This window comes from Heterodontus francisci, chromosome 48, assembly GCF_036365525.1.
Source record: "Heterodontus francisci isolate sHetFra1 chromosome 48, sHetFra1.hap1, whole genome shotgun sequence".
NCBI classification, from domain to species: Eukaryota; Metazoa; Chordata; class Chondrichthyes; order Heterodontiformes; family Heterodontidae; genus Heterodontus; species Heterodontus francisci.
This window is the reverse complement of record NC_090418.1, coordinates 4,923,404-4,943,787: the sequence shown is the minus strand read 5'-3', so window position 1 is coordinate 4,943,787 and position 20,384 is coordinate 4,923,404. Positions and strand designations below refer to the sequence as shown.

Below are 20,384 nucleotides of genomic sequence, written 5' to 3'. Positions count from 1 at the left end.
GGACTCCATTCACATGTCACCAGAGCCAAGATTCAGTGTTGCTCCCTTCTCCTTTTCTTGCCTGTTCCTGATAACTTTCCTTTCTTACCCTCATCTTCTGGCTAAAGGCAGCAAGGGGATGCTCTTAAGAGCTATCAAGAGTAAATGAAAGGGCCCTAGTTAAAAGCCCAGGGCCTGCTGGAATTCATTTCTTTCCATAAGGAACTGCTTGGTCTCTATTTGGCAATTGTACAACATAACAAGTTTTAAATCTAGAGCTCAGGCCCAAGTCACATTGCTCTGTGGCACAGGTTGGAATGCTCCAGAGAGCAGTCTTGAGCAAGACTGGGATCGGGCCCTCAACAAAAGCCAATGAAAAATGGCAGCAGTAGACAAATAACATCAGAAATAAGGCAATCTGGCAAAAATATTATTTTCTTTTATTGTAACAATACAATAATTATAATATCTTTGGGGAATAGTGGCGCTGAAATTATTTTGTGGAAGCAAAGGTTTAACTTGGTAATACTCAATTCCTTTGTGCACTATTATAAATGAAGCAGTAACTTATTTACTTGATATGTGTCAGCACCTCTCTAAGACTAAGGAGTTTAATACCAACATGTTAAGCCTTTTCACAATAATATCCTCAGGACCATTTCAAGCGCCTTAGAAAATTTGTTTCTGAAAGACTGTGTGCATTTTAGCCCTCATTCTATCACAGAAACTGGAAATTCAAACAAGTAGCACGAAAAATGTTCTGTCCAGCAATTGAAGGGTTAAGATGACATATCTAATCAGATTTCGTAGTAATGTATGAGGTCAGAGCCTGCCAATGGGGACAGAGCAAAATGGATGACAGTCTGAGTGCTGTAAAAAGAGCCACAATCAGGATGCGCCTTCCCACTCTTATATGGCTGACAAGAAACCCACTAAAGGTTCCATGATAAACCGCTGCATTCAATAGAGGGAAAAAATTCGCACAGAAATAAAATGGCTTTCAAGGACTTGTAATTGCCGACAGGCAATATGTAAAGTCAAAGTGACAGGGTGTCTAACACCAATCCATCGTTTCTCTGCGCTTTGACACTGCACTGCTGAAGTTCAGTTGTCTTGCCAGACTGAGGTGATGCGCTCCATGGAATTCTGCTTTACACTGCAATCTTCGTGTTCCGGAAGCTTGAATTGTCCCTGAAATGACAGACAAAACAGTGACTCAAAGCAGCATGGGTCAGCAAGAAGCGATCGGCCACAGAGCACTGGAAACAATTACTCACCAAGCATCGTGCACAAAGCCCCTGCCCACAGAGCATCAGGAGAGAATACTTACCGAGCAGCAGGTGAGTTTGGAACACAGATCACACAGCACTAGGCAGCCAGAAACAACCAGACACAGATTAAAGGATAGCTGGGAGACACTAACAGATTACCGATAATTGATGCTGGTAACAAGCAGTAGCAGTAACATGGGTGCTGAGCCAGGTTAACAATAATCTAAAATAGACTAGACCCCTAGTCCATTAGGTTTCAGTTTTATAAGTGTAAAATAATTATAATATGCCCTTATTAATTAGGTGACTAATTTCAAAGATTAATATATTAAAACATCGCCTCAAGCTAACACTCAGTCTGTTTTATCTCCTGGACTCGTTTTGATTGTCTGAGGGGGGGGGGGGGGCGGGTGGTGAGGTCAGAGAGAAATTTTACAGAGTATGTTTAGGGATACAAACCCTGGCTGACATTCCTTCTTCCTTATCTCAAGAGCACTGAACCATTCTGGATGAGATCAGTTTAACTCAGCACAGACTGAGAATGATACCTGGGACCAACCTAGTCATCAGGCTCAGCATCTCTTTAAGCATTTACTTCACTCACAGCTGCGGGGAGCTGTTGATGAGTTATCTATCGTTCAATTCTCAGTAAGAATTGATGGTGAGCCAATCTTACTTGATACTGTCTGTGTGCGTCTTGTACTCCATAATGGTGCTAGGCGGTAGGTTCAAAACACGGCGCAATGTGTCACGTATCCGAGCAGTAGTTGCTTGATCACTGGCTGTTTTGTTCCACACCGAAATGATATCTTCCTGCAAGTGAAAAAAGTTAAACAGGAGAATTTTTCACACAGCAGCCAATTTTCAACATAGAAAGTCCCATATACAGCAAAAACCGTCTTTCACAACCTCAGGATGTTCCAAAGCACTTTACAGCCAATGAATTGATTTTTGAAGTGTATTCACTGCTGTAAAGTAGGAAACGAGACAGACAATTTGCACAAAGCAAGATCCCAAAGACAGCAATGTATGAACGACCAGTTAATCTGTTTTGGTGGCGTTGGTTGGGGGAGTAAATATCAGCCAGGACATTGGGAGAACTCCCTTGCTCTTCTTCAAATACTGTCATGGGGCCTTTTATATCCACCCGAAAAAACACACAAGGCCTTGGTTTGACTTCTCATCTGAAAGATGGCAATTCTTACAATGCAGCACTCCCTCTGTCCTGTACCGCAGTGTCAGTCTATATTAGGTGCTCAAATCTTGGAGTGAGGCTTGAACTCATGACCTTCAAGACTTTTAGACAATGATACCACTGAACCAAGTTGTCACAATGCTGTCCCTGCAGGTCTAGTTATTTTTGCTTAGGACTGCATTTCTGCTGTTGACTGGAGTCTCCCAATGTAAAAGCACCCTGTATGAAATGTGTATTTATCTGATTGTTCTGTATGAGGTTCAAACTTAACCTCATATTGTTCCCGTTCTGCTGTATGGGACAGGAAATGCTGTTCCATAGCCACTGTTTTTTGTCATGTGGTAGTTCAAATGTTGTTCCTAGAACTTTATCCTATATTTTTTCCTTAAATTTCATGACAAATGTGTTTTTGACAGTGGGCAAGCTCCAATTACAAAAGTTGTAAACTGCCTGCTGTGGCACTAAGCTGTTTAATCAGAAAATTACAGAGTTCTGGTGCAGGCTGCTGCAAAAAGCTGCCTTTGCCTGCAAATCCTCTCGAATGACAACACAGCCCCCTAGACATTTGACTCCCAGTTGCCACCACTGACGTACTTGAAACCGGATCGACACCACAACTCCACAGATCTCCTCTCCAACCATAAACTGCTCTCCCAACATCGCCAGGATGATATTCTCCCAGAATCGGGATGCCAGGCCTTTGCGTAAGCGTATTATCCATTTACCACCATTCTTGTTGGCCTCATCCTGCAGTGAGATAGATCAGATTAGTATTGGCTGATAAATTTTAGTTTTGGGTGCGAATGAAGCAAAGCCATGAGTTAAAACCAGTATGGCACCCTTTTCACTCACCTCCCACATGGGTTTGATACCCTCTTTGAAGAGGTGGAAGTCACTGTGCCCTGTCAAGTCACCCGGCCTCACCAAGTGGCTGTAGAATCTCCAGAACTGTTCTACCTGGAAGAGCAAGTTACTAGTAAGTGAGCAACGGTAAACTGCAATTATACAGTCACGTGAATCACATCAGTGCAGTGCTAATAACATGAAAAGGAACAGCTGATCCCGATTGATAGAGCATTTATACAGTGCTGTTAAAGTAGTAAAACATCCCAAAGCGGAGATGGCGGCGGGGGGTGGGGGGGGGGAGGTGGTTGGAAGATAGGGGGGGGCAGAGAGACAGAAGTGGTGCGATTTAGGAGGAAAGTTCCAGACCTCAGGGCCGAGACAATTTAAGGCACAGCTACCAATGGTGGAGCAACGGAAGGGTAAAAGCCAATGCAGGTCAGTGTACACAGGGTGATGGACTGTATTAGCATCCTTCACATCTCTACCTTTTTCCCCATCCACTTTCTCACAAAAGCACCCTGTTTCTCAGACTCACATACATAAAAACACTGTCACTCGGGTTCGCTCACATGCAAATACTACATCTCTTGCACCCCCTCGCCAACACCAAATTGCTCGGCTGCTTCGGCTCCCATACGCACTAATACATCTCTTGCACCCCCCCTCAAATACTAGAACTTTAATTCTCAGACCCCCTGCTGCTTCGTCTCTTGGACCACATCCCCAACAATCACAAAAACAATTCCATCTCTCAACCGGGCTGAAGAACAAGGTTAAAAATATGTAAAATTAATTTTTGTCATGGGACATTAATCTAAATATTTTCTGGCAGCAGTAAAGAACTGAAGTTTTCCGCAAATTAAGATAATGAGAACAAGTTGTTCCCTCGTCTTATCTGTTCAATGTTTTCAAAGTTCCCTTCCGTTTTGTTTTTAAAAAGGCAAAGGATTTTTTGCTCATCCTCTCTAGTTTTAAAACCTATTCATTAGTCCAGATTGTGAAGATCGAACAGATGATGCAACCATCTGGACATCGCAATACAAATATTCCAGATTAGGAGTTATGTCACATCAGCATTTAAAGTATACGTTATGACATGTGTTATTGCTGATAGACCGAGAGGAGAATTCTGCTTCCTTCAGTCAGTATAAGCAACTCATCTCCGTTCAAGGGCATGTTACTCAATTTCAGTAGCAAAATCATATCCTGAATTTCACCCTTTATAATCATATACGGCACAGCTTTTGTTACACAATTCACTAGAAATGAAAGCATTGACATCCTCTCCCTGTTACTAGTCGGCACTATATTGTATTTGCAAAAAACAAAAAATCCGTTCTTCTATCACTGTTATAAGTGACTTACTGACGCGACTGTTCCAATCTGTTTAATGTTCTGTTCATAGCTCTGGGTGTTGGCTGGTCTGCTTGGTGTGCGCCTGGAGTACCAGAAGGTGTAGTTATACTGTAGAGGGTGCTCACCAGCTCCAGGTGTCACTGCCTGTGTAAACCACAATTTGTAAAATGAATCAACAGCACTTTGCAACTCTATTCCCCCTTCGACCACGGCTCTCAAGCTTTTTGACTTTAAAGGGGCTTTAGGTGTGTATCACAGAGCCTCATGGACCTGTACAGAGTTTAAATCCATGTTCACATTAATTTGTATATGTCTCAAGCTGCAGGTACTAGCAGAGTTTGGTGCTCTGAAATAGAATTTATCTGCCAATGAGGCAACAGCCCTGGCCAAACTCCTTCAAAAATGAAAAAGCATAAAATAATGAGGAAGAAACACAGAATCGTTGAATGATACAGAACAGACAGAGGCCATTTAACTCATTGTGTCTGTCCTGACTCTGAAAGCTGTTCAATTAGTCCAGCTCCCCAGCTCTTTCCCTGTATCCCTGCATGTTTTCCTCCTTCCAAGCGTGATACATTTTGGTAAGAAAAATGAGGAGAGACAATACAAGTAAAATGGTACAATTTTAAAGCAGGTGGAAGAACAGAGAGATATAGGGACAATCGTTTGAGGTAGCGGGACAGGTTAACAATAGAGCTGATAATGCAGAAGTTAGGAAGTTATAAAAAAACTATGTAAAATTTGGTCCCAGCTGGAGTATTGTGTCCAGTTCTGGTCACAACTCTTTAGGAAAGACCTGAAGACTTTGGAGAGGGTACAGAAGAGACTAAGTAGAATGGTTCCAGGGATGAGGGATTACAGTTACGTGGATAGACTGCTGCAGTTGTTAGAACAGAGGAGGTTAAGAGGAGATTTGATAGAGGTGTTTAAAATCATAAAGAGTTTAAATAGAGTGAATAAAGAGAAACTGTTTGCAATGGCTAAAGGGTGGATAACCAGAGGACACAGATTTAAATTGATTGGCAAAACAACCAGAAGCAACATGAGAAAAAACATTTTTATGCAATGAGTGGTTTGGGGTTGGAATACAATAATCTGATAGGATGGTGGAAACAGATTCAATAGTAGCTTTCAAAAGGAAATTGCATAAATACTTGAAGGAGAAAAAATTGCAGGGATATGAGGGAAAAGCAGGGGAGTGGGACTAACTGGATTGCTCTTCAAATGGCCTCCTTTCATGCTGTGCTATTCTACAATTCAATGAAGTATTTTATCTAATTCTCTTTTTAATGTTATTACTGAAGCTGCTTCCACCACTATTTCAGGCAGCACATTCCAGATCATAACAAATAGCTGTGCAACTTTCTTTCCCTCATGTCGCCTCTAGTTCCTTTGCCAATTACCTTAAATCTGCAAATACAACGGAGCTGTCTGGGCTTTGAGAACTGGATACTGGGTCTTGGGAGCCGCCTTTGAACACCTCTGTTTTATAGTTATGCACACCTTTTTGCTTTATTTCAGGAATCTCATACTATGTATTAACTGCTCTGTAGGTAAAACCACTCTGGCCAGGAGGTCTGCAAGAGCAGCACAGGTTGCCTGGCCTTCCATACTTCCCTCTGGGGAAACAGCTGGTGTCTGTTCAGTATCTTCAGCTATGTCCGGGAGCAAGTGCACTGATCTGTTTCCTACCACTGACAGCATTTCATTTACCACAGAACTCTGGTCACCTCATCATAGGAAGAATATTTTTGCCCCTGAAAGAACATAGAAACCAAGATGGTTGTGGGTCGTTGATTGTGAGTGAAGTTTAAACAAAAGATGGGCTTTTATTTCTTTGGGATAAATAAAGAAATGTTGAGATGGTCAAATTGATGGTTTCAAGATTATGAATGAAATTGACAGGCTGAATTGATCCTGGTCAGTCTTCAATCTAGTTCCTTCTGGGAGTTTGGCATTAATCAGCAACATCACTCCATGAGGATGGCTGGTGAGGGAGGGGGTACTCTTCTGAAGTTGGGGCTGAGGCACTTTGACAGAGATTTATTCTGCACCTGGCTTTGTTGTGCCTGGCTTGGGAGTGCTTGATGCCAACACTAGGTAATGCAAAAGGAAATGGTTCATTAACTAGCACCAACATCCCTCATCTGAATGAGCACAGAAAAGTAACAACTGGGTTTATATCGCTTATACCATATACGCTTACTTAATACTTTTGATAATTGAACAAAGTTTACTTCCCCTCCCTCTATCTTTACACAGTTATCAGTTCATTTTGGCTGCACAGCTTAGATTTGTCTAACCTTTTCTCATAGCTTGCCCCTCTACACTTGCAGTTCTACTTGCAAAACCCCTGCATTTTATGCAGTCGCTATTTGGGATCGTGTCCGCTTGCCTGAGTTTGCTGATGAAGATCAGCCAATTCAAACTTCCCTTGCAGCGGTCTGCAGAATCATCTCTTTGGCCACCGGGATTCCCTTTAGCTTCTAATGCGCAGGCACACTGCCTGATTACAAGGCTCCTGCACTGGCTGGATAAACACACGAGAAAGAGAGAGAGGGTTCGAAAAGCACAAGAGCAGCAACACCGACTGAAATAACATGGGCAAACTGACAAGATAGTGCCAATAGAAATGATGCTACATCTGTCTCTGCTCAGTGACAATTTATTTTGTCCGATGTTTTGACAAATGAATTTCAATATAGGTAAGTGAGGTGGTGCATTTTGGTAGGAAGAATAAGGAGGCCAAGTACTTCTTGGATAAAAGAGTCTAAATGGGATAGAGGAACAAAGGGATCTTGGGGTGCAAATACAGAAATCACTAAAAGTAGTGATGCAGGTTAACAAAGACATAAATGAAAACAAACAAAGCACTGGGGTTCATTTCTATAGGGAGATAACTGAAAGAAAAGCTATGTTAAACTTGTATTGAACCTTGGTTAGACCTCACTTGAAGTAATGTGCACAGTTCTAGTCTCTATATTACGAAAAGAATATAGAAGCACTGGAAAAGGTGTAAACAAGATTCATATGGATGATAGAAGAACTGGGAGGATAAACATATCAAGAAAAGCTGAACAGCTGGGGCTCTTTTCTCTAGAAAAGAGGTGATCTAAAAGTGTCTTTAAAATTATGAAGCTGTTTTGATAGGTTAGACATTGAAAAGATGTTTCCACTTGTGGGGGAGACCAGAACTAGGGGTCATAAATAGAAGACTGTCACCCAATAAATCTAATAAAGAATTCAGCAGAAACTTCCTTACCCAGAGAGCGGTTAGAATGGGGAACTCACTGCCTCATGGAGTTGTTGAGGCAAACTGTACAGATGCATTTAAGGGGAAGTTAGATGAGCACATAGAGAGAGAAAGGAATGGAAGGATATGCTGATGGGCTAGATGAAGCGGGGCTGGGGGAGACTTATGTGGAGATTAAATGCTGGCATAGACTAGTTAGGCCATATGGCCGTTTCTATGCTGTTATTGCAGTGTAAATTTGATCCAAGATACCCCGGGACATTTGTAACTTTAATTAAACTTGCAATGGAAAAACAGTCTGGTCCTACAACATGGAGATGAGCTTGGTGTTAATACTGCGGCTCTTCAGGTACAAACTAATCCTGACTAAAACCTCCACTGACTCAATTTATTTGTATTTAGCAGCTCTGAAATATGCCGTGAAATAAACAAGGCATGCCCTGGTTATCTGCCACCTATCCTACCAAACTTAGCGGTGGAAGGGGCAGGGTGTTCCTTCATTCACTTACACCAGTATCCAGTAAAAAAAAAATGAACTTGCATTTCTATAGTGTCTTTCATGACTTCGGGTTGTCCCAGAGCGCTTCACAGCCAATAGGGTACTTTTTGAAGTATCGTCAGTTATAATGAAGGAAATGCGCCAGCCAATTTGTGCACAGAAAGCTCGCATAGACAACAATGTTGGATCTTTTACATCCATTTGAGAGGGTAGACGTGGTCTTGGATTAACATCTGACCTGAACAACAGCACCTCTGACAGTTCAGCACTCTCTCACTATTTACACTGGGAGAGACAGCCCAAGTGCTTTTTTAAAAATTTGTTCATAGGATATGGCGTCGCTGGCCAGGCCAGCATTTATTGCCCATCCCTAATTGCCCTTGAGAAGGTGGTGGTGAGCTGCCTTCTTGAATCGCTGCAGTCCATGTGGAGTAGGTACATCCACAGTGCTGTTAGGAAGGGAGTTCCAGGATTTTGACCCAGTGACAGTGAAGGAACAGCGATATAGTTCCAAATCAGGATGGTGTGTGGCTTGGAGGGGAACTTGCAGGTGGTGGTGTTCCCACGCAACTGCTGCCCTTGTCCTTCTAAGTGGTAGAGGTCGCGGGTTTGGAAGGCGCTGTCTAAGGAGCCTTGATGCATTGCTGCAGTGCATCTTGTAAATGGTGCACACTGCTGCCACTGTGAGTCGGTAGAAGAGGGAATGAATGTTTGTGGATGGGGTGCCAATCAAGCGGGTTGCTTTGTCCTGCATGGTGTCGCGCTTCTTCAGTGTTGTAGAGCTGCACCCATCCAGGCAAGTGGAGAGTATTCCATCTCACTCCTGACTTGTGCCTTGTAGATGGTGGACAGGCTTTGGGGAGTCAGGAGACGAGTTACTCACTGCAGGATTCCTAGCCTCTGACCTGCTCTTGTAGCCATGGTATTTATATGGCTGGTCCAGTTCAGTTTCTGGTCAATGGTAACCCCCAGGATGCTGATAGTGGGGAATTCAGTGATTGTAATGCCAGTGAATGTCAAGGGGCGATGGTCAGACTCTCTTTTGTTGGAGATGGTCATTGCCTGGCACTTGTGTGGCACGAATGTTACTTGCCACTTAACATTGCCACTGGATATTGTCTAGGTCTTGCTGCATTTCTACACGGACTGCTCAAGTCTCTGGCGTGGGATTTGAATCCACAACCTACTGTACTCCAGAGCTGAGAATGCTCCCACATGGTGGATGCCCATGCCATCAAGGGTGCATCTGGGCTACCTGCCATTGCAGCAGCGCTAGAATGTGTAGCAGAGGTGTCCCAGCTGGGGTTGGTGATGGGAAGAGTGAAGGTAGGACTGTTGGAGCTTGCAAACTAAGTGTGGCTGTCCCCTGCTGTAAGGGAAAAATTTTTTTTTAATTATGCTGTCAAACTTTCAAGGATTTGGTCATATTCCACATCTACCGCTGGGAGGCTAGGTCTCACATGATACACCTGCAGCATCCGTACACTGAATAATGAAGGCCTGGGTCATGGAGAGTCTGACGTTCAAAATCCCCACCCACAGCTCAACGTCCCCCGCTGCATATAATTACAGTAGCAGTAAACCGAATGGCCATGGATTTTCAAGGCCATTATCTTTTGTAAATGTCAATCTTCCCCATTGTTTATACAGACTGATCTATTTTGTTTGAACTTTGGCAAATTTGTAGGTGAACCAGCTGTTGGTTTTGAGTTAAGCAGAATTCAAGTGAATGATTAACCTAGTCACAAGCTGCATTCAGTATGGTGATCCCACGAAAAAATAATCTGAATTTGAAACTTAGTAAAATTTAGGGCATGAGAATAAGAGGGGCGATGATAAGGAACTCATTTATCATGAAATAATTTAGTGTTATCTTGTATGTCCAGTCAACTCAAGGGTTTGAATTCTCTGCTGTCTTTCTCGCATCAAGCCTCCAAAAACTTCAACTCAGTCAAATCACAAACGCCTGCATCCACCTTTCGGATGAGGTCCTTACTTCCCTCTCAGGTAGATGTAAAACAGCCGGTAGCACTATTCTGAAGAAGAGCGGGGGTTCTCCTTTGTATCCTGGGCAAGCATTTATTTCTCAACCAACATCATTAACAAGCAAATTTCTGTCTGTGGAGCTTACTTTGCACAAGTCGGCTGCCACAATTCCTACATTACAACAATTACTACACTTCAAAAGGTATTGACTGTGGAAGCGCTTTGGGACGTCCTTAGGTTGTAAAAAGTGCTATATAAATGCAAGTCTTTCTTTCTCAACTGCACAAAGTTCCACAGTCCCATCACCTTTCCAAGCTGCTTTGGCTCCCTGTACCTCCGCATGTTGATTTTAAAGTTCTTATCCTCCTTTTAAAAATCTATTGTGACACCCTGCCTTGCATCCCTGCACACACCCTCCTTCCTCTAACATTCGACTTCTCATTGCCTTTTTTTTATTTTGTTAGCTTTTCTGAAGCAGCTGAACAACATCTGCTGGTTTTCTGAGTTGGCATTATAAGTAGGTTGGATGCGGGACTGGTGCTTTTCATTTCTCAACCTCACTTGTACCACCAGATGGCAAACCAGATGACCTTCTCTTAGGCCCCATCTTCCAAGTGAAAAAAGAAAACTTCCATGACCTTGGAGGTCTCAAAGCGCTTCACTGGCAATTAATACCCTGGAAGAACAGGAAGGTGGACCAGGACACAGGGACTCCCAAGGCTCTATGAATTATATTATGAGGAGAGATTACATAAACTAAGCTTGTATTTCCTGGAATATAGAAGGTTAACAGGCAATTTGATTGAGATTTTTAGGATTTTTAAAAGGAACTGATAGCGTATAGAGGAACATTTTCCACTGTTAGGGAACCTAGGACAAGGGGATATCATCTTAAAATCAGAGTCAGGCCATTCAGGAGAGAAGTTAGGGAACACTTCTTCACATAAAGGGCGGTAGAAGTGTGGAACTCTCTTCCACAAAGAGCAGATGCTAGCTCAAATAATAAATTTGAAATCTGAGATTGATAGATTTTTTGCTAGCTGAGGGTATTAGGCGATATGGAGCCAAGGTGGGTAGATAGAGTTAGATTATAGATGATGTGTAACCTAAGTGAATGGCAAACAGGATGGATGGGTTGAATGGGCTGCTCCTGTTTTTATGATCTTCTTCAATATGTGCCAACTTTTATATCTGAACCGACACAGCTTCAGTTTAATGTCTCACAGCGGTACTGCACTAGAATGCCAGCCTAGCTTCTGCAATAAAGTTCTACAGCAAGGCCTTGAACCCATAACCTTCTGAGTCAAATGCTACACATAGCCAAGTTGACTACAAGTCACTGGGATGATGCTGGATCACTTGTGCATGCACCAATGTTGCATGGAAACCTGCCAACTGGCTCCTAAAGTTGTTCATTTGGGAGGAATGACTGCAACATGAGGAGTTAGGTGCCAGCAGATCCTCCGCTATCCATCCAGATAACTTGATAACTGCAGAATTGCAGGTATAAACCCATGCTGCATTACTCTGGTGCTGCACATTTGAGAGTCAACACCCATGATCCAACGCCACCACAAAAATCCTGCTCGGTAATTTTGCTGCTCTGTAAACAATAATCCTACTGCATCCTATGAATACTATAGCAACAATGCTTGTTACAGGGCTGTTTAAGGAAATGTCAACGATTACCTTTCGTTTGGCTATGCTTTGTGTCTTCTCCTGGTCACATATTTCTGTTTCCTTTTCTTTCAATGACTCGCTCTCTTCACTGTGGTCATGGTCTCCACTATCATCATCTTTCAGACTAAAAAGATAGAACGTATACATGATAATGATAAGAAAAAAAATAGTGATGAAACCAGAGGGAATTTCACCATTAGAAATCCTTCTTTTGTGTGCAAATCTTGTGCCCATCATGTCGAGGGGTGTTTGTGCTAGAAAATGGAATACTTATCCATTATCAGCTATTCAGGTTCACATGATGTTAAAAGCAGGACCACATGGATAAGGCCTTAAAAAAGGTAATGCATTCTGAGCTTTATGTCAAGAGGTATAGAATATACAGAATACAAAAGTCAAGGAACAATGTTGGCTCCATCCTAAAACTACAGTACTGTGTGTAGTTTTGGATGCCATGCTAAAGGAAGGATGTTGAGGACAGATAGATTCACTAGGATAGTGCCTGTCATGAGAGAATACAAGCAAAAAAAAAGACTTAGAAAAACTGGGGCTATTTTTATTACAATTAACAAGATTAGTGATGAATTGATAGAAGCATTTAAAATTATGAAAGGATGGCACAGAGATAAACTAATTCCATCATTTCAGGGGACCAGAACAGGGGCCAGAGTTATGACAACAAATTGCATTTATATAGCTCCTTTAATGTGGTACAATGTCCCAAGGAACTTTACAGGAACAATTATCAAACAAAAAAAAAACAAAGCAGAGATTTAGGACAGAGAACAAGAGAAACATTTTTATAGAGGATCGTGAGGATATGGATAAATTGGCCTTGGAGAGAGTGCAGTGCAGGTTTACCAGAATTATACCTGGACTCCAAGGGTTAAATTACAAGGAGAGATTACACTAACTAGGTGTTCTGATGAAGGGTCACAGACCTGAAACGTTAACTCTGATTCTCTCTCCACAGATGCTGCCAGACCTGCTGAGTATTTCTGGCACTTTCTGTTCTCATTTCAGAGTTCCAGCATCGGCAGTATTTTGCTCTTATCTTACACAAACTAAGGTTGTATTCACTGGAATTTAGAAGGCTAAAGGGTCATATTATCAAAGTTTTCGAGATATTAAGGGAAGCAGGTAGGTTAGATACAGAAAAACTATTTCTGCTGGTTTGGGAGTCTAGGACTAGGGGACATAGTGAAAAAAAGCCTTCAGGAGTGAAATTAGGAAACACTTCTACACAAAGGGGGTAGAAGTTTGGAACTTTCTTTTGAAAATGGCAATCGACACCAGATTAATTGTTAATTTTAAAGCTGAGTAATAGATTTTTGATGATGGCTCTTTTGAAGCACCTTGGGACATTTCACTATGTTAAAGATGCTGTAGAAATGCAAGTTGTTGCTGAGGGTAAAGAAAATGCTTATATTTAATTGGTAGCTTATCATTGCCTCAGGACATCTCAGGAAGTGCTTCACATCAAATGAATCGCCTTTTGAAGTGCAGTCACTGACTTCTTGGCAAATGCAGAAGCAATTTTCACACAGAAAGGCCCCACAAATAGCAAATGAACAAATGACTGGATTATCTGATTTTGGTGGTGCTGGATGAGATGAATGTTGGCTAGGACACCGGCTTCTTTCATATCCATCTGAACAGGCAGATATCTCCTTTGAAAGATGCCACTTCCAAAAGTGCTGCACACCCTCAGTACTGAGGTATCACTCAGATTATGTGCTCAGATCCTTAAATGGGGACTGAAGCTACTGAAGCTTTTGACTCAGAGGAGAGAGCTCTGCCAACTGAGCCATGCTTGCACTAATATTGCTTGAGATCAATTCTCTTTTCCACAATTTGCCATCAAACACCATCTAAAACATATGTGAATTATACTGAAAACTCCTGATAGTCTGGTGGGTCAAGATGCCAGAGAACTGTTAGCATCTGCACTCCAGCAAACGTCTGCACCTTCAGAAGAGGAGGGGCAGAAAACAAGAAAAGGGAAAAAATACATATGAATAGATGAGTGACATGAAGGGAAGCTGCTGGAATATAAAGGCTCGAGTACAGAGTGGAGAATGGGCTGAGAAGGGTGAATTGGACGTAGCTGAGCATGGCCAGAGACAAGCATAACTAGAGATTAAACAACAATTTCTATCACAACATACCAGGCACATAGAACATTCTTAGCAGAGGAAACCTGATAAATATTTCGTCAGAAAAGAAATAAATATAAACCTCAATCAGATACAATCTGGTTTTGCTTCTGTCACTATAATGCTCAGGGTCAAATTGTGTAGTGATAATAGATTGATATCCTAAGTTTAATCACTAATCTGATCAGTTTGCTCCCTTTCTTTCATAAATGCATCAATTCTCTTGTGCGATACAGTTCCACGGGCACTGGCTTTCATCTGGGACCTCTCAATTATACGAGCCTGTGCGGCAAGTAGGCGATATGGAGTTTCGCAACAGAGTCTGATCCTGTCCTTGCCCAATGTCTGGATATATATGCTTTCAAGTAGGGTCCCTGGCGTGGGAACCTTGAGCTGCTTCTTTCTGCCCTTCTCCCCTACTGTTGCGCTATGAACATTCCTGGGCTACAGATAGATAAATCACCCAAGATTCCTGCTCCTGACCATTATCCAATGACCCACTGCTGTAAAGTTTTGTATGTGACTGACATCAGTGAGATAGTTGCAGGCTGAGTTATGATGCCCTCATGCACGAATTGCCTGCTGGCACTCACTGTCTAGACAGACACATAAGGAACAAGTTGGACAAAATATGCAACAGTTGCAGATATCTGTGAAATCAAATCTCAGCAAGTCACTACCTTCAGAGGCAGGCGAAGCTGGAAAAATATTTGAATTACATTTAAGGCAAAGACATTAAAGGGCGTGGATGAACAGAATCAGTAGGGGTTCAAATATCTAACTCCTTCAAAGCAAGGGTGGAGCTACATGAAGTCATAAAAATGTCCAAAGACATTTTGATTTTTATAAGTAGGGCACAGAGTACTGAAGTAATGATAAATCTGTACAAAACATTTTGTTAAGACTACAGTTAAAAGTACTGTATGTAGCTTTGATGTCCCATTATATAAGGAACATTAAAGTCATAGAGAACCTACAGGTTAGGTCCACCAGGATAATACCAGGGATAGGAAACTATAGTTATGAGGAGAGACCTGAGATACAAGGACTATGTCGATTAGAGCAGGGTAGGCTGAGAGATTTAATGGAGGTTTTTAAAATGGTGAGCTTTGATAGGGTGAATAGAAAAAGACTGTATTCTGTAGTTGGAGAGTCAGTAACAAGGGATGATCAATTCAAAACCAAAACTAAGACAGTGAAAGGAGAAATTTCTTTGCCTGTTACTGGAGCATGGAATGCTTTACCACAGGGAATGGCTAAGACAAATACCATTGTATTTTCTATGGGGAAAATAGGATAAATATTTGAAGTACATGAAGATTGTAGGGTTATGGTTCAGAGTTAATATTGACAAATGCAAACTTCAAATATTATCAGAAACAATATCTGTGTTGCTGGTATGGAATTATGTTTTGTGGAATGCAACTGATCAGGGTTGAAGTATACAATTATAAACAAGGTGAGCGATGCTGCAAATATCTACATTTGGTCCATGTAGCTCCACGAGGATGCAATGTTGATTAAAACATAAGAAGTATTTGAAGTTTGCATTTTTTTTTTGACTAGACGTTAATCAAATTCTCTCCAATGAGTCTCACAGGGCATTATCTATTTTCTTTGTGCTAGAATTTCTTATAGTTCCTTAGTCACTTTTTGACCAAACCCTCAATCATCCCTTCCAACACTTCCTTTTTTTTTTACACCATTTACAAACATACAAAAATGACAAAGGTAGAGACATACTGGTCCATCTAGACCATCCCACACAGTTGGGACACCTTATGCATCACGATACACACTTCACAACCATCTGCCAATTTATTGCCCATCCTTAACTGCCCTTCAGAAAAGAACTTGCATTTTCTGTCACACCTTTCATGTACCCTCAGAGTATGGTAGCAAAGTGGTTATTTACTGGACTAGTAATGCAGAGGCCTGGACTAATGAACCAGAGACATGAATTCAAATCCCACCATGGCAACTGGGGGATTTAACTTCAGTTAAGTAAATAAATCTGGAATAAAAAGCTAGTATCAGAGTAATGATGACCATAAAACATCCAGATTGTCATAAAAACCCATCTGGCTTACTAATACCCTTTAAGGAAGAAAATCTGCCATCCTTACCTGTTCTGGCCTATGACTCCAGACCCACAGCACTCTTAAATGCCCTCTGAAATGGCCTAGCAAGCTAATCAGGTGAATTCAAGAAAGCAGCTCATCACCACCTTCTCAAGGGAGATTAGAGATGGGCAATAAAAGGTGGCCTTGCCAGTAATGCCCACATCCTGTGAATTAATAAAAAAAACCTCAGAATGTCCCAAAGTGCTTTACAGCCACTGAAGCTCTTTTGATCTGTATTCACAGTGGTAATGTAGATAAAGTGGCAATTTGCACACAGCAAGGTTCCACAAACAGCAATGAGATAATGACCAAATAATCCTTAAACCACTGTAGCCTCCTTTAAGGTCAAGCTTTTGGTCATCTACCCCAACATCTCCTCGCATGGCTCGGTGCCAAATTTTGTTTGATAACGCTCCTGCAAAGCACCTTAGGACATTTTACGATATTAACGGGACTATACAAATATAAGTCATTGTCGGTTAAGGGATAAATATTGCCCAGGACACCAGGGAGAACTCTTCTTCCCTCTGCTTCAAATAGCACCGTGAGGTCTTTTACTTTCACCTGAGAGGGCAGACAGAGCCTCGGTTTAAATGCTCAACTGAAAGACAGCATCCACTCAGTACAGCACTGGAGTGTCAGCCTAGTTTTGTGCTGAAGGGTCTGGATTGGGAATCAAAATCACAACTTCTGACTCCAAGATGATAGTACTATCACTCAGCCAATGCTGACACTCTTCTTGTATCTCTGCAGTCCCTATGTCGAAGGTGCTCCCACAATGAAGCTGGGTAGTTAGCTCCAGGATTTTAACCCAGTGAAAGTGAAGAAATGGCAATATATATCCAACTCAGGATAGTATGTGACTTGAAGGTGATGATGTTTCTATGCATCTGCTGTCCTTGTCCTTCTGGATGGTGGAACTGCAGGTTTGGGAGATGCTTTTGAAGAACCCTTGGCAAATTGCTGCAGTGCATCTTGTAGATCGTACACACTGCAATCAGTACTCCAATGGTGGAGGGAGTGGTTGTCACATTTGCCTGCATAACAACAGCAGCACTTCAAAGGTAACCCATCGATTTTGAAGCACTTTGAGTCGCCCTGTGCAAAGCTTTTGTTCAACTATTGTCTTGGGCTCTTTAGTGTTCGCCTGAACAAGCCATCTTATTGAAAGGAACGTACTTATGTCAGTGCATCATTCACTCAAGCGTCAATTTACACCATATTGTTAAGATCAAGAGCCTGAGCTCTGCTGCAATTTTATCTGAAGTTTCTTTTTAAGGAATGTTTTAATCCTTTTCCCTGCTTCAGCCTGTCTGCTGCTGAAACCCTCATCCATACTTCTGTCCAACCTCAATTAGTCCATTGCTTTCCTGGGCAGCTTCCCATGTTCTACCCTCCAAAACTCTGCTGCCCATATCCTACACTACACTAAGTACCTCTCAATCATTACACCTGTCCTTGCTGGTTTATATTATTTCCCAGCCCCCCAGGACCTACAATTTAAACATTCTGGACAAGCATAACCAACCAGGAGTGGGCAGCCCTGGTACCATGGCCAATTACGGCAGTTCTGAAGAAGGGTCACTGACCCGAAACATTAACTCTGCTTCGCTTTTCACAGATGCTGCCAGACCTGCTGAGCGATTCCAGCATTTCTTGTTTTTATTACGGCATTTCTACTGTTGTCTATAGTGTCCAAAGGCTCCAGGGTGGAGATTAGGCAAATACACTGGCTGCTGATTATTACCAAGTGGTTACCTATAGGAAAAGGCGTGTGTGGATATCAATTTAGGAACATCGGAGCAAGAGGAGGCCATTCAGTCCCTCCAACCTGTCCGTCATTCAACGTTGTCGTGGCTGATCTCACCTCCATCCAATTGAAAGGTCAAAGACCTGAAACGTTAACTCTGTTTCTCTCGCCACTTATGCTACCTGACCTGCTGGGTATTTCCAGCACTTTCTGTTTTTATTTGAGATTTCCAGCATCCAGCAGTACTTTTATTACTCCGTACAGTGGCCTGGGAGCGGGAGGTACAAGCTAATCTGCGAAGCCCCCCATGGTTGAATAGTCTGCCAACACACACTCACCTCACCGCCCCGCCCCGCCCCGCCCCGGTATTTGCAGGTGTGAGGCAGGGAAACAACAATTATGAAAGGCACCTGTTGTGCCTCAACCAACCTTGCGCAAGCAAGTTACAACTTTGCTTTTGAGTAACGCGGCGGCGACCAATCAATAGGTTCCCGCCGCCCGCCTTTTTTTGCCGACCCACCAATCAGCGAGGCAGGCAGGCAAGCAGGGGCGGGACTTCCTCCCGGTCGCCCGAATGCGGCTCGAGCCGTAAACCGCCTGCCGAAAAGTTTTCTCCTGGCAAAAATAAATGACAGTTGACTTACGCTTGGAATTTATTGTTCATTTCTCCAAGGAGCTCCCACAGGAAACAAAATACCGAAAACAGGTATTCGGTAAAGTGCTGGGTGCTACCGTTAATAATTATTTAATTTTTTAAAAAATTGGGTACTTTTAAAAAAAATATACCGGACTCGCAACGATGAGGTGGATCCCGAGCGGCCCCGAATGCGCATGTGTGATAACCACCGCAAGTGCTTCAGGACAAACTGCAACGATCTCGTTTTCAAAACCTTTCAACTTAATGATGTCTCTCTGTGTGGGCTGAGGCAAAGCATTAAGTATTTGGCATTTATCCTTACTCAACTGCGCTGTTGAATTTTTTTTAATCTGGCGATTTTTAAATTAGATTTATGAGATGAAAAGAAAACCTTAAGTACAAATCTCATTTAAAAAAAACAAGTAAATGCTGGAAATACGTAGTCAATATCTGAATGGCCAGATTAATGATTCACATCAGCCAAGGTCATTGCCTCCAGTGTTAATCATCTGTTCCCTTTGTTGCATATTGATAGCGATGGTGCATAATCTTCTCCTCCCACCCCTCACCCAGTCTGGGCAGTGAGCCTCAATATAGCTTCACTTCACTTCCCTCTGACCCCATCCCTTCTGATCTGACCCCTTGCCGTGTATTCACTATACCCTCTGACTTCCCCCTCTCTGATGCTGAGCGTTCTGTACTCAGCAAAGGTCTTTGTTTTATCCCCTTACGCCCCCACCTCAATGAAATTCGCGCTCGGCATGACGTTGAGCTCTTCTTCCGTCGCCTCCGCCTCCGGGCTCACTTCTTTGACCAGGAGTCCTCCCCCCGACCAGCAGACCCATTCACCCGCCTCCAGCATTCTCCCTCCACCTGGACCCCTCCCCCTGGCCACTTACCCGCTCTTGATCTCTTCATTGAAAACTGTCGGCGAGACATTGGTCATCTCAATTTCTCTGCCCCCCTCACTCACTCTAACCTGTCCCCCTCTGAACTTGAGGCACTCCGTTCTCTCAGGTCTAACCCCAACATTGTCATCAAACCTGCAGACAAGGGTGGTGCTGTTGTCGTATGGCATACCGACCTCTACCTTGCAGAAGCTCACCGCCAACTCACAGACACTTCTTCCTACCTCCCTCTGGACCATGACCCCACCACCGAACATCAAGCCACCGTCCAAAGGACTGTCACTGACCTCATCTCCTCTGGAGATCTTCCCTCTACAGCTTCCAACCTCATAGTCCCGCAACCCCAGACAGCCCGCTTCTACCTCCTTCCCAAAATCCACAAACAGGACTGTCCCGGCAGACCCATTGTGTCAGCCTGCTCCTGCCCCACTGAACTTATTTCTTCCTATCTAGACTCTATCTTTTCTCCGCTGGTCGAGTCTCTTCCCACCTACATCCGTGACTCTTCTGACGCCCTACGTCATTTTGACAATTTCCAGTTTCCTGGTCCCAACCGCCTCCTCTTCACAATGGACGTCCAATCGCTCTACACCTCCATCCCCCACCAGGATGGTTTGAGGGTTCTCCGCTTCTTCCTGGAACAGAGGCCCAACCAGTCCCCATCCACCACCACCCTCCTCCGCCTGGCTGAACTTGTTCTCACATTGAACAACTTCTCCTTCAACTCCATGCACTTCCTTCAAGT

General features: G+C 42.9%; 1 protein-coding gene across 1 annotated transcript; it reads right to left on the bottom strand.

The window, feature by feature from the left end:
- Window positions 1-398: 398 nt before the first annotated feature.
- Window positions 399-18,926, bottom strand: LOC137357600 (eukaryotic translation initiation factor 4E type 2-like). The gene is made up of 7 exons (XM_068024060.1): window positions 18,739-18,926; window positions 12,075-12,189; window positions 4,657-4,791; window positions 3,298-3,402; window positions 3,040-3,192; window positions 1,927-2,063; window positions 399-1,170 (listed from the first exon to the last, which is right to left on the bottom strand). Exons 1-7 carry the CDS (start codon window positions 18,756-18,758, stop codon window positions 1,131-1,133), a joined length of 705 nt encoding a protein of 234 aa, XP_067880161.1. The 5' UTR covers window positions 18,759-18,926; the 3' UTR covers window positions 399-1,130.
- Between the last annotated feature and the right edge of the window lie 1,458 nt (window positions 18,927-20,384).

Bases quoted from the DNA above. Each gene is read 5' to 3' on its own strand.
- LOC137357600 (XM_068024060.1), bottom strand. From the start codon at position 18,758: ATGAACAATAAATTCCAAGC. The intron at 12,190-18,738 runs GTAAGTCAACTG...CTATCTTTTTAG, and splicing joins ATGAACAATAAATTCCAAGC to TCTGAAAGATGATGATAGTG. The intron at 4,792-12,074 runs GTAATCGTTGAC...TGGTTTACACAG, and splicing joins AAAGCATAGCCAAACGAAAG to GCAGTGACACCTGGAGCTGG.